At 39.9% G+C, this 14949-nt stretch overlaps 2 protein-coding genes and 1 long non-coding RNA gene across 4 annotated transcripts in view; 2 read left to right on the forward strand and 1 right to left on the reverse strand.

The window, feature by feature from the left end:
* LOC120305463 (lens fiber major intrinsic protein-like) overlaps positions 1–5212 on the forward strand; it is a 10539-nt gene extending 5327 nt beyond the window's left edge. The window contains exons 3-4 of the mRNA XM_039337356.1: positions 228–308; positions 1310–5212. Coding sequence (XP_039193290.1) covers positions 228–308; positions 1310–1495 — 267 coding nt within the window. The 3' untranslated portion in view covers positions 1496–5212. The remainder of the gene's footprint in view (positions 1–227; positions 309–1309) is intronic.
* The window catches only part of LOC120305464, a 25799-nt gene extending 15778 nt beyond the window's left edge, over positions 1–10021 (reverse strand). The window contains exon 1 of the long non-coding RNA XR_005556048.1: positions 9955–10021. This is a non-coding gene — a long non-coding RNA (uncharacterized LOC120305464). The remainder of the gene's footprint in view (positions 1–9954) is intronic.
* Positions 10022–10143: 122 nt separating this feature from the next.
* TIMELESS (timeless circadian regulator) overlaps positions 10144–14949 on the forward strand; it is a 66818-nt gene continuing 62012 nt past the window's right edge. Inside the window, exon 1 of one of the 2 annotated variants that reach the window (XM_039337357.1) lies at positions 10144–11041. The gene's annotated coding sequence lies outside the window, so the exon portion shown is untranslated. The remainder of the gene's footprint in view (positions 11042–14949) is intronic. The other variant, XM_039337358.1, reaches the window with a different exon arrangement.

The raw sequence follows: 14949 nt of genomic DNA on the forward strand, positions 1-14949 counted from the left end.
ATTTTTAATATACATTATTTTTAAGTTAGAGTTTGGTGCTTTAATGAAATTATTGTTGCTTTATTATATATTTATTATTTGCCTTGTGCATGTGCCTAAAGGCACTATATAATTGCTAATATTTAAGCAAACATATAAATAAGGGAGTTGGACCCTTTAGGACTAGAAACCTGAATTGTATGATGAAAAAAATTATTTCCCTATCATAACCCTACTCTTTTTTCCAGATGTACTACACAGGAGCTGGCATGAACCCTGCCCGATCATTTGCCCCAGCTGTCATAACCCGTAACTTCACCAACCACTGGGTAAGGGAGGGGTTTGTAAGCATAAGAAATGATGACATCTTACAGTTCTTTGAAACAATAGTTTCAAAGGGGCTGAATGATTATTTGATTTTCCCTCTCTGAATTTGGAGAAATAATTCCAACTTCAGAAGGGGGAGTCTTTTGTATCTTTATCCCAACCAGCATCCGAACTCTTGAAATTTGACTCGCAGGAAGTCCTAAGTAAGACATTGTTTGGTTGAGAAGAGAACATAGCAGAGGCAACGTGGGAGCATTTTAATTTTCCATAAAAGTAAATATTTTTAAATAGTCTCCCAAATAAATGGAGCTCAGTTCCAATTTTTATTCTGTTGGTAAGTTGAGAGGGGAGAACCAGTGTGGTGTAGTGGTTAAAAGCAGGTTAGAAACCAGGAGACCATGAATTCTAGTCCTGCCTGAAACACAAAGCCAACTGGGTGACCTTGGGTCAGTTCCCCTCTCTCATCCTGGGGAAGGAAGTAATGGCAATCTCTTCTGAAATCTTGCCAACAAAAACAAAGGACTTCTCCAGGCAATTGCTTGACTCAAAAAGAAAAAAAAAATGTTGAGAGGACACCAAAGATGTCAGAGCACCCCAATGTCAAACTTCTTTGACCTTACTTTAAGATTCTACTAATTATCAGGTACATGACAACATATGAATCTAAGCTTGGTGGAAAAACTACGAGCAATCTTGAATCAATGGAATTAGAGATCAGGCAATTATGGAAGAGATGTTGCTTTGCTTGTCACCTCTTGGAGCCCAGGAATCCATTTCCAGGCTCAATGATGAAGTAGAACTAATAAAGTAGAAGAGATTAGCTGACTAGAGGTGCTGCCAGTACTTTATGATTTATCAGTGATGGGTGAAGAGGACTTTAATCTGCTAGGATTAATACCCTGAAGTATTTTTTTCCCCTGCAATGCTATGCCTAAGCTGTTTCTGTATCCCTAACCTATCTTTTTGTTTCCCCTTTCCATGCTTTTGTCTTTTGTTCTTCCAGGTATATTGGGTTGGACCAATTATTGGTGGTTTGATGGGTGCCTTTTTGTACGACTTCATCTTATTCCCTCGGATGCGTAGTATCTCAGAACGTCTGTCTATTCTCAAAGGTGATCGGCCTATTGAAACCAGTACATCCAGAGACCCTCCAGGGGATCCTATTGAGCTGAAGACCCAAGCACTATAAACAATGACCATAGGGTGGCACAACCATAGCACATACACACACCCCTGCTCTGGGGTGAGATGGGGCAGAATAACTGGCCCAGTATACAGACTGTTATTGCTCCTGGCCAGTGGGAAGTGGTTGCACAAAGGAGGCACAAATCAGAGGAGGAAAATATGTTATCCAGTCTTTCTCTCTCATAAAAACAAAGTAACAGAAACACAAAAAATGGGATAATAGAATGCAGAGAGTGCGGTTGGGAGGGGAGGGGGACTATGTCATTGCCTGATTTTTAAACGATTTCTTTTGCAGTGAGAAGTCTTAAAAACTGCTTTGTGGGGGGAAACCAAAGGTATAAGAGAATAATAACTCTGCTTTGAATTCTTGCAAAACTTGCATTCCCTTCACATCTCTTGTGCTGAGTCACCCTTTGCAGACCTCGCTGCTCTCCCTTCTGCTCCTGAGTTGTTGTGGGAGGCAGATTGTTTAGTGTGGGATTGCTAGAGTTCTTTGTGAGTTTGCCACTGGCATGTTTCATTTCCCCTGCTGCTCTTAATATTCTGGCTCCAGCTTTGTGGGCTGTGCCAGTGAGGTATGAACCCTTGGCTCTAGTGGGTTTGAGGACTTGAATAAGAGGAACAATTCTTTCGTTCCATGAAAGTAGCTTCCCCCTTGGAGGAATCATGCTCAGATTACCTATTGACATAGGATGGTGAGAGTATTGAGAAAGAGCAAGTGACTTGTGGCCATGTAGAATATATACATATATAATTTTGGCTTGTGCATACGTGAGAAATAATTTGGGGGGGAAGCAAATGCAGAGCCAGAGTCAGAACCCCAGCAGGGAACACACATCACTGAATAAAGCATGTGTTTACATAGAGAAGGTCTCAGTTCAATTCCTGGCATCTTGGGTAGTGACCTCAATATGCTCAGTGCTGATCTTGGACCTGCTGCTAGTGCCAGCTTTGGATTTTTTTTTGTGTGTGTGTGTGCTACGCAATACAAAGCTCCACTATAAAATTCAAAATGCCAGGTAGGGATTTAGCAGCTTAGGTAGGAACACCTTATAACACCCATTTCAAACAATCACTAAATCAAAATAAGTTTCCTAAGGGGGGGAAGAATCTAGCTTTTTATTTAAAGTATTTATTGATATGTTTACATATGTGTCATCTCTTTCCATCAGATGCTACTGCTACTGCTCTTTCATTTTCCTCATTACCCCACATAATTTATCCCAGTGCTAAAAAAATGAAGTGAAATAGAATTAGGGCATGGTTTCACTTGTCTTTTAGGATAGGGTTGCCATATCTGGACTGCAGAAATCGTGACAGCCAACAGATGGCATCAAAAGTATTTTATGTTTCTCTCTGCTGCTATCTAATTGTCAGCTAGCCTACCACACATATGGGAATTCTACTTTAAGCAGTTTGAAACTATTCCATCAGTCTGAGTTTAGCCTAATTTGAAATTAAACTTTCAAGCCCCGTGACTTCATCCTCAAAGGCAAATTTAGGGCAAGAGGTGAGAAGAATAAATTGAACACAAAGGAGACTTGATGTTGAATATAAATCTCTATAATCTTCTCCTCATCAAAACCACATTTTATGAATCGCTTTTTAAACTGTAGGCTCAGCCATAGAACCTGTGAAATGTTGTGGGCTCAATTTTTCATTGCTATCGTAGTCTATTCCATCATATTCTTTGATACCATTTCACCTCCCTTTTCCTATTTGCTATCAAGACATTGCATGGAAATCGTCCTTTTTTGTAGAATCCTCTAGGACCTCAATATGGAGAATCAATAAAGCTATTAAAGATGATGTACTTTTTAGAACTTAAAATTTTGCTCAGATGCTCAAAATAAGGAAGAGCATAAACTCTGACCAAACCAAACCAAACTACTACTATTCTTTATCAAATTAACAAATGAAACAGTATACACTCAAGAGCCCCTAAATCCAGCCTCTTCATTAATGAAAACTAATCTCTGGTCTGATCAGCGTGCTTAGTAATACAAAATCTTACAATCTTCCATTCATAGCTCACCTTGCTTCCATGGAAGTCAGGTTTATACCTCTATGGCTTGGCTTACTCAGCAGGCTAAGCTGTATTTTAAAAGCATAATTTGTTGCCCAGTGATTGGTTTCATACAGTACATCATCCTATACCCGTGGTTCTCAACCTGTGGGTCGGGACCCCATTTGGGGTCAAACGATCATTTCATGGGGGTCGCCAAACAAGGCTGTCAGCCATTTTTCCCCCCTTTTCTTTGGCCACGCCCCTGATACCCAGTGATGTATAAGTGGTTGGGGGTCACCACAACATGGGGAACTGTATTATGGGGTCACGGCATTAGAAAGGTTGAGAACCACTGTCCTATACTATAAACTAGAACGACCAGATTCTAGCACCGTGCTATGTCAAATCTGAAGTAACCACATTATGATTTAGTAGAGTGTACACGCTTGGCCAATATTAAAAGATTCACATATAAATTATTGGTCTTCTAAAAAATATACATCTTGTCAGGAAATCTGGCATCTTTACTGGAGTATCTGTTTCAAAAGTTCAGAAAAATTGCTTGAAAAAATGAGTAAGATTTTTTTAAAAATTAAAAAATTAGAACGATCAATAAGAGAATATTTGCAGCTCAGGGTTGAACTGTGGGGTCCTTGGTACTCTCTAAGCTTGGCTGCAAGTTCAGGGAGCACTAGGCACCCCACATTGGAGCAATCTTCCAGTTCTTGCTGACAAAAAATGAGTACGGCTTTTAGAAAAAGTTAAGGATAGGGAAGCTTTTGGCTGATCTATTAATTTTTCTTTTTGGGGAGGGAGTATCAGCATACGTATACTCAGCTATTTAAAGCGGGAGACCAAGATCTGATGGGAGGAGGGTTGAATCACCTTGTTTTATAGATAGAACAACTATATATCCCTGTGTAAGAGCCTTGAATGCTGCTTTCTGGACTTTCCAAAAGTTTCTAATTGCTATATGTTGTAAATACGATGCCAACTAATTTGGTCCAGCAGAATTTCTCTCGTAGTTAGGTGAACTATTTATTTTACCCTGCAGGGTGGTTTTTTTAAGGCTCCTTATCTTTAACAGCAGCTTTTCCAACCAAATAGGTTGGAAGTGCAGTTCCAAAGTATTCCCAGATATCATTGGGCTTACTGAGATCTAGGAGTTGCAATCCAATATATTGGAGGGGGCCAAATTAAGAAAGGCCAAAATGTGAGTACAAAGTGGTTTATTTACTGGTCAGGAAGTTCTAATAGTAGATGCGTTTTAAGAGATTTCACAGACAAACTATTGGAATGAAAAAATGGGTGACCAATATCTCAAAAGAAAAGTGGGGAGGGAGGGTATAGCAGATGATGTCTGGGGCATGCTTATGAATTCTGCGGTATTAATATTTGAGGTAGATCCTATTTTCAGATGTTTTGGTGTGAACTGTTTTTTCTCTCTCAATCTCTCTACAACTGTTATAACAAAAATGGTGTAAATTCAAGGTCAGTCACCAAAATTAACTTGGAATCACTCCACCAGAGTCATTTTATTCGGATTGATTTGCACTGCAGTTAGAAATTATTCCATTCAGATTATTTACAGGATATGACAATTTATTTTTTATGTCTTGCTTTTATTTCTCCTGCCACTCGTGTGGCCAAGATGTTCATCTTTTTCAACGAGCTGTTTAACTTTCTGTTTCACAGGTATAAATAATTCTTTTAGTTGTTGTGTTGGAATTTATTTATTTAATTAAATGCTACAATTTTTTGCTAATAGCTCTGCATCAGAGAAATCTGACAAATTTACGATTACAGTAAGGAAGAGGAACTTAGCATGATGCAGAAAAATAATTCAGTATTTTATACGTTCATGTCTAAATCGCACGAGTCTCTATTCGGCCCAAAGACTCATATGACTCAAAATACAGAGATTTCCACTGATTCCAAAATCTATACTGAATATAATGGTGCTTTCTTCTTTAATACAATTATACTAGGGAATTGTATAGGAAACTAAACCTACAAACAGATCTATGCACTACTCAATCTTTCAGTTTCAGAATTATTGTGGGTGGTCAGCTAAATACATTTTGAATGTAAGTGAAAGGAGAACAAAATTCCCTCTCTTGTTCCACATACAAAACCTTAGCTGGACTGATACTAGCAAATATTAGGAAAGGAACTGGTTCATCACTGCATAGAATGGAACAGAGAAACAGCTATTCAACATTCAACCTGGCCCACTCTGGTATTTGCAAGTAAAGGCTGTCTAATGTACAGCTGGCTGAATGTTTCTTTCAGCAGCATCTACAGTTACTGGAGAGAGACTGATTGTTTCCATGGCTGTTTGCGGGCACCACAAACAAAATACTACATTAAGATCCTACTTCTTATCTAGCAGGGTTCTTATCTGGTCGGTTATGTTTGAAATTGGAAGATAAAATGCTGCCTTAAAGCCAGGATGACTGAATTTTATTGCAAAGTCGAGTGTATTTTAAAATACACATAAAGTTTATATTCTGTCCTGAATGCACACATATGGCTTATCAGAATATAAAAAGAGGCCATTTTAATTAAATTCCAATGTATTGCCCATTTGATTTATATGCCTAGGAAATGACAATCCTAATTTTTTACCTCAGTCTCTAAGATCAAGCAGCTCAATCTGTAAAATGTTGCTAGGATTAAAATACATAATTGACAATGACAAACAAAACATCATGACTCAATGCTGTATGTTCAGAAAATTTTCTTGTAAAGACTTTTATATAATACAATTAAATTAACCTCTATCATTAAGGATGTCAATTTATAAAATCTTGCTAGGTAAAAAAAAAAAAACAGTAATTGACAATCCCAAACAAAACATTAGTACCTCCATGCTGTGTATCCACACAAACCCTAGTAAAGGCTTTCACAAGTATATTATATAATGAATTAAATGAAATGAAAAAAAGAGAGAGAATTAAAGGGAGTGAGAAAGGTCTCTTAATGCACCATTCTCATTTATACTAACATTGTCTGTTATTTTTAATGCATCCAATTATTTATTTATTACTCTTGTGAATTCCCATGGAAATATTTATATTTGGCAAATATAAAGTGTGCCTTGCATGAACACATGAACAATATTCTCATAGTTATTGTCATGCATTATACTCCTGCAAGTTCTCTTACATTATTTAACAGTGTCTGCTGGGAGGATGATAAAACACATGTAGTCCTTGATTTACAACAGTTCGTTTAGTGACTGTTCGAAATTGCAACAGCACTGAAAAAATGATTTATGACTGTTTTTGACACAACTGTTGCAGCATCCCCTTGGTCACGTGATCAAAATTCAGATGTTTGACAACTGACTCATATTTATTATGGCTGCAGTGTCTTGGGGTCATGTGATCACTTTTTGTGACCTGAAAAGCAAAGCCAGATTCACTTAACAACTGTTACTAACTTAACAACTGCAGTGATTCACTTAACAACTGTGGCAAGAAAGGTCATAAAAAGGGTCAAAGTTCACTTAAATGTCTAGTTCAGCAACAGAAATTTTGAGCTCAATTATGGTTGTAAGTCAAGGACTACCTGTAATTGTACATTTAAAAGCTATGTGTGTAACATTAATAAAGCAAGCTAGATGCTATAAATAATAAAAGAATATGTGTGTCAGGGAGTATATACAGTATACATACGTACACACATTCTCTGAGTCTGTATATTTATGTGGTGAGAGAGAGAGATCCATCTGTACCCTTTTCAGTCATGCTTCAGACCTGATTATAGTACCGAGACAGCACTGATCATGTTTGTGGATTATCTCTGATGAGCTCAAGATGGGCATAATGCATCTACCCTAAACGCTCTTAATCTCCCAGTTGATTTCAATATTCATTATATTTCCAGCTCACGTTTAGTGGATTGGGAGTGGAAAGCATTGTGTTATGTCTTCTGCTCCAGAGCTGACTCCAGCTGGTGTTGGTAGGAGAGGTCACGCCTGAGACCCCTGCTTTGTGGGATGCCTCAAGGCTCTACCATTTCCTTACTCCTATTTAATATCTACATGAAGCCACTGGATGAGATAATCCATTAGCAGGAAGTATAGGGTCATCAGTACACATATGAAACCCAGTTGTACATCTCCTCCCTGGACCAACCAAATGATGCTGTGAGGGTCTGAAAACAGGTTCAACCCTGGCAAGACAGAATAACTGTGGGTTTAAGAGCCCCTGGTTTTGGGGACTTTTTTCTGCAGGTTTTGGGTCAGGTTTACTACTGCTAGTGAGTAGGGTCATTGTTTATCCTTGAGCAGTGGGGTTATACTTGGTGGGTTTATGTTCTTAATCCTGTAAGCCACCCAGAGTCACTTATATGAGATGGGCAGCTATATACAATAAATCAAATAAATATATAAATAAATCCAGAAGGCTTTTTAACTATGGTACCACAACACGACAGAAACATGTAACTAAACAAATCATGGTGTGATTTGTCAAATCATATGGTGGGGTTTTTTTAGTTATATGTTCAGCCCCTGAACTTGGATATGAATGTAGGTCATACCATTTGCTTCTTTTTAGAATCTATTAGGTTTCAAAAGCTAAAGTTCCCTGCCCCTGTTGTCCCCTCACCCTCCCTTCCCTTTCATCAAAAAACAAGAAGTAAACAAAGCTCCTAGATTTCTTCTAGTGATGTTTATCTCCATATCCTCTAAATAATTGTGCATCTTTCAGGTAGATTATCAGCCTTGAGAGGAGACAGACACCTTCATTTAACTTCTATTTCTATGGTCTCCCGTTTGATATTATGGCTGGAAAACTAATTTTTGTATGTCATATACATACTGGTTCCCAAATCCACTTACTGAAGTACCCCATTTTGGCCATTTCTACTCTAGTTATTTATAGCATTGTCTAGCTAGCATAATGTCAACATACCAATAATGCTTTATATTGCCATAGCAGTGGCTGAATGGCAGTATAAGACATTACGGATCACTACCATGAAAACTGTTAATCCCTTTTAATTCCTGTAATCACTTTTCTTTCTTTCCTTTTATTATGATAGAATAAAGCACATCTTTCCTGTTCTTTTCTAGCTGCTTGTTAATTGGAATACTTTTCAAATAGCAAAATAGAAATAAAAACCATCAAAGCATATAAAGCTATGATAAAACTATATTAAAAGTATAAAACATATGCAGCAGTGGTATAAACATCATTTACCGCCTTTAGCATAATCGCTGAAGGGCTGTGATCCACGACTGAAGCCTGAGCTTTCTGAAAAGCCAGCAAGGTCAGAGCCAGGACAGATGCCCTCTAAAAGTATTTCTGGACCTTGTCAGATAATACTCCTTAGCAGACATGCTACTCTTGCCAGATGTAACTGGGAAGAGGCAGTCCATCAAATTACCTGTCACATGGTATATAGCAGTGATGGCGAACCTTTTAGAGACCGAGTGCCCAAAAATTGGCCCGCCCCCTGGCCCGCCTCCACTCTGCCCCCCACTCCACCCACCCGCAGGGTCACTTGCCACAGATTGCCCAGGCAGCCTTGCAGCGCCATGGTGGCCACGCCCTCCGCCCACACACTGCAGCATCATCTCTACGTGATGGGGCGCAAGGTCGGAGTCTTGCCCCTGCTGCCCAGCTGCCATGTGCTTGGCTGTGCTGCTCCGTGTGGGGCAGCCTCTCCTCTGGGCAGGCTGCTGGTGAGGAGTTGGGGGGGAGGCAGGGCTGGGCCAATGGCACGCGTGCCCACAGAGAGGGCTCTGAGTGCCACCTCTGGCATGTGTGCCATAGGTTCGCCACCACTGCCCTAGATGATAGGCTCAAGATCCAGATGGATCTTGACAGACTTGAACACTGGGCCCTATCTAACAAAATGAAATTCAATGTAGGAAAAAGTAAAGTCTTACACCTAGGAAAGAAAAGCCAAAAGTACACATATAGATTGGGCAAAACCAGGCTTAATAGCAGTAACTAGGAGAGGGATCTTGGAATCTTAGTGGACAATCAATTAAATATGAGCCAACAATGTGCAGCGGCAGCCAAAAAAGCCAATGCAATACTAAATTGTATTAACAGAGGGATTCAGTCAAGATCACATGAGGTACTAATACCACTCTTCTTTTCCTTGCAAGTAATAAACTGAAATTTTTTCTTCAAAACTTTTTTTTTTAAATAGAACATAGAGTTTACAGACCCACTTTCCAGTCAGCACCAGCTTCCCCCCCCCCGCCCCATTCACCCGTTGTTGTTCTACCGCTTTTTCTAACTCCGAAAGATCATTTCTATTCAGCCACAAAAAAGCCAATGCTTTGCTGTCTCCCAGCAGTCCTCTCTGATCTGGGGGCCTCGCTGCAGTACCGCCCACTAAACGTAATTAAAGGGAAACTGTACTTGGGAAACCAGAAGGCTTCTCGGTAGTAAAGGCAGCGCAAGGATTTTTCCAGAACTTCTGATTCTTACATATTCCTGCAATAATCAAATACTGTTCTATTCAGCCTAGGGCAGGGGTAGGCAACCTCGGCTCTTTTATGACTCGTGGACTTCAACTCCCAGAATTCCCGCTGCAGCTTTGCTGGCTCAGGAATTCTGGGAGTTGAAGTCCACGAGTCATAAAAGAGCCGAGGTTGCCTACCCCTGCCCTAAGGCCAAGCAAGTCTCTCTGCTGCTTTGCGCTATGACGTGATTTGATGGGTGTTAAGTGTCTCGGGTCAACCTACTTAAAACCCGGTGTCTGACTGATATGTTGCTAGTATAAAAAATAAGCAAGTATTGTAATACAATATGTAAAATAAGCAAGCATTGTAATGCAAGAACGACCAGCGGAGGGGGCTTCCCTGCTTGGAATACTGTATGTATACGAACTTCCTGGTCTTAGTTTGCTCCACCCACTGAGCTGCTTGAAGGTAGCTTTCGCTTAAAAGGGCGATGCCATAGCCAAAGTGGAAGAGTGGGGTCAAAAAATTCCATCAGCAAAATGGCAGTCATTTGTCGTATTCTTAAGAGCGTCAGGGATTACAACATAATCCGGAACGTGCAGCTAAAAACTGCCGAGACGTGGGCGAATTAAATCATAAAAAGAATGAATCGGATGGGCAAACAAATACAACGGAATTAATTCAAATCCCTGGATTCTTAGAATTCTTGAACCTAATAAACATTCCATACCGCAATTCTGCTTGTGATTTTAGCGCTGCCAATGAATGCAATTATTTTATAAATTATGGTTTAATGTGCTGTGTGGCCATTGCGAATTGTGATTTATTCAGCAAGGCTTGGGGGGTGCAGCACACTCAGTCGGGCGCATCCGCAAGTCTATACAATCTTCCCGGGCAAAAGGAAGGCGATTATTTCGATGGGCTTGTCTCAGCAACAAGCAACTTCTAAGTCAGTGCCTTAGTCGGCATTGACCCTTTAAAGAGCTAAAGCTCATTTGCGCGCCATTTCAAGTGTAGGAGGCGGGAATCGCGGTAGAAGACGGGAGGACGTCGGGATCGAGTTGCTTCTCCCGCAGCGAAAGCAGGAGCTAAAAGCACAAATGGAGAGCTTGGTAAATTGGGTATATCTGTGCACGGGCGTCAGGGCAGGGATTATTGGAGAGAAAGTCCTAATGGGGCTTCTCCCTCCTGAACAATATACGTCCCATTCAGCAGCCATTTATTAGGGAACGAATGTTAATTACTTCTTTGGCGCTTAAATTCTATTTTAATAGCTTTGGAATCATTGCCTAAAAAGACTAAATTATATCGATAAGCCTAAAATATGTTTAAGGTTTGGTTTGGTTAGTTAATTTGATGACAGAATTATGGCACCCGCATTACATTTACTGGGGAGAACGGTCTATGGAGATTCTCAGTTTATCCAGGTCTTACTTTGTCTCAAAGGTGTTTTCTTTCTTCAAAAGGCAACTGGACTTTTTTTTTCCTTCAAGAGGCAACTGGGGAGGAGGTAGTTCACTGCGTCCATGTTTACAGAGTATTTGGCAGTATTGTAAATAAATCTTCTTGGCTGTGTTACAAATCATACAGGACTGCCGGTTAGCCAACCACCTGTTAAATCTGCTGGCATGTGTTATGCACCCAGTTCTAGTTAAAGTTCTGAGAAACTGGATAGAGTAAACCATGGGTAGCTCTAGGTAAGCTAGAGTGTGCAAATTCAGCCACATAATTCACGGGGGTTGAATCAGATGGATTTGGGCCATTAAAGGAAAGCTGAAATGGAGCACTGAAGATATCTGTAGAAAAAGTATGTAGTAGTGGGTTCCTACTTCTGACTAGATCAGTGGTTCTCAACCTTGACAATTTTAAGGCATGTGGACTTCAATTCCCAGAATTCCACAGCCAGCAATTCTGGGAGTTGAAGTCCACATGCCTTAAAATTGTCAAGGTTGAGAAACACTGGACTAGATCAATTAAGAGTTGGATCTGTATCGCTGAAAAATATTAATGTCGTTCCAGTAGGATGGGTTTACAGAATATGCTGTACTTAAATGGGTTTATAGTTCAAGGTGTTGTGTGAACCCAGCAAGCACAGGTAGTCCTTGACTTACAGCAGTTCATTTAGTGACCATTCAAAGATACAGTGGCACTGAAAAAAGTGACTTGTGACTGATTTTCACACTTAGGTCTGTTGTAGCATCCCCTTGGTCACATGATCAAAATTTGGATGCTTTGCAACTGGTTCATATTTATGATGGTTGCAGTGTCCTGGAGTCCTGTGATCCCCTTTTGCAACTTTCTGACAAGCAAAGTCAATGTGGAAGAGCAGATTCACTTAACCGTGTTACTAAAAACTGCAGTGATTCACTTAACAACTGTAGCAAGAAAGGTTGTAAAATGGGGCAAAACTCACTTAACAAATGTTTCACTTAGCAACATACATTTTGGGCTCAGTTGTGGTCGTAACTCAAGGACTTCCCCGTATAGTTAGGTTTGACAATTCCGGGTAATTGAGTCAACCATAGTTCAGTGTATTACCCTACCTGAACATAAAGAGTGATTGTATTCATCTCTGTCGCTTGCAGCAATAAATCACATCCAGGTAGGTTGCTTAAACTCAAAAGTGAAGGGATTCAAATAGCCCCATGAGGGGCAAAATTGCACCCTTTATACAGTGCGTATGTCCTACTGCTGAAAATATAGGATGAGACTTTGCCAATGCTTCTGGTGCTCCTTCATGTGTCAAAGCAGTTCAAATGTCAGAGTAATGGAAAGGTGGAGCTCCATCCTTATCCAAGTTACACATTACCCCGAAGAGGGAAACTTCTGCTTCTTCGCTTTAGCTCCTGTGGCTTTTCATTGGCTGCCACTCTGCTTGTTAAGTTCAAGGGACACAGTGGTGACTGTTTTGAGATCCAAAGCCCCACTTTCTGTGTTCTGATTCTACAGCTTCTCAGTGGGGTATTTTCTCTTGCAGAGTCCAGGAAAATGTATGTTTAATAGTAATAAACATAACAGCAATAATAGCAATAGTAGATAGATTCAGTATAGGAAATTAGGTTTCCCACTCAATTGGCTACTATATTCAAGGTGATTCTGAGGTAAGGATAGCACGCTTCTGCTATTGTATGAACGGTTGCTTGTAATGCTATCTGTTTGTCTCGTTTAATCCACCCTGAAAATGTTGGCTAAAGTCTATAACTGGAATTGCACGTTAAGCATGCTATCTAGGAAAAAGTTACAATGAAATGCCAAAACGTACTTTGCTTTTAACCGATGTGCAGTTGGTAACAATAGCTAATAGTTTATCAGCTAAATGCATTTCAAGGGTACATTATTGAAGGAAATAGATTCCAGTATGTTTTCAAATAATGTTTATTAAAATACAGCTGCTGACTCACCTATTAGTTTTAAAGGGTCTAAGCATCTTTTTTCTTTTTCTTAAATAGAAGAAATGTGGCTTTCTTGTATTAATAATGATAGGTATTGTATGCCTTTGGAAGCATCCTGTATAACCAATATTTTAGGATGTCTATTGTGGTCAAGACTGCTCTGTGGAATACAGTTCACAAGCATCATTTTATGCTTGCTTTATATATCCAGTGATAAATATGTGGGGGCTTGTTGTTAAACTGGAGCAAAAAAAAATTAAAATATTTTTATTTGATCCTTTATAGTGTGTTGTTATTTGAATTTTCAAATTCAAAACATCTGTCATTTTACTTCTTTGAATGCTGCTGACTTCATCTCTCTTAATTTATTCACATTAATCACAAGTAGAATGAAAGTAACTTTTATACTCATTATTCTTATAAAAAAAGATAAAGATATCAGATTAGTCGTTTGTGAATGTTATCGCAGTTCCCTATTGGCAATCTAGATATATATTTCAATTTGCATTTTATTCTTTAGAGTCAGACTTCTGTTTATAACACTGGAAATATTTCTGAAGTTATATCCTATTCCCGGCATTCATAAGCCTTTGTATTCCATGAGACCAACAGCACAAATAGTTTCAGTTGAAATTGTCATTTTCAACATAGAAGAAAGTGTTGAAAGTTTGAAAGAAAGTGTAACTTAATAACTATTATGTACCCTTCTCCCCATAATTAGGGTTTTGTAATTTAGATTGGTTCATTTGGGCTTGCTTTGTTGTCTGTACTGATCTATAGACCAGACTATAAAACCCAGTAGCATGTTGTATGAACCCAGCCTCTAAGTACAGGACATGGAAGAATATTAGAGAGGCCCTGATTTGTTCACTATCCTTCCAGGACACGAGATAATCAACTTTTAAGTTACAAGAAGCCAGCTAGAAATCTATTCCTAACTTTAAACAGTAATAGTGGTTCATTAATGACACCATTATCAAGGAGCTCACAAGCGCTCCTTCCTTCACTTTATGTCTTCAAACAAAGGCTGCATAGCCATTTGCCACAGCAGTAAGAACCCAGGTGGAACTTGAGCCTGATGATTGAATGGATCTAAACGTTGCATTTTCTTGTCAACAAGATGACAATAGTTTGCTGCTCTCTTCTCCAGTGTTTTTCTAGCTTCCAAGAACTTTGATGTTTCTTGATGGTCTCTAGTCCATGAACTTGCCATCCCTGCAACTTTGATTAGTTAGCTTTTTGAGATTAGCCAGGTCCACGAGGTGCTGCCCCCTGCTGCAACACAGCCATTTGTCCGGGATGATGCTTTAATTTGGATTCTTGCATTGAGAAGGCAGCCACAGTCTACAACGCTGACATTTAGTTAGACCAGTGATGGCGAACCTTTTAGAGACCGAGTGCCCAAAAACTGGCTCCGCCCCTGCTCTGCCCCCCCATCCTCTGCCCCGCCTGCCCAAAGGATCACTCACCGCCTCCAGGGCCCATCGCAGATCACCCAGGCAGCCCAGCAGCGCTATGGCTGCCACACTCTCTGCCTGCGCCCTGCAGCATCAACTGTGCACAATGGGGTGTGAGGGCAGGGTCTTGTCTATGCTGCCTGGCTGCCATGTCCTTAGTTGTGCTGTTCC

The sequence above is a fragment of the Crotalus tigris genome, unplaced genomic scaffold (assembly GCF_016545835.1).
Source record: "Crotalus tigris isolate CLP2741 ecotype Arizona unplaced genomic scaffold, ASM1654583v1 scf7180000017674.1595824, whole genome shotgun sequence".
NCBI classification, from domain to species: Eukaryota; Metazoa; Chordata; class Lepidosauria; order Squamata; family Viperidae; genus Crotalus; species Crotalus tigris.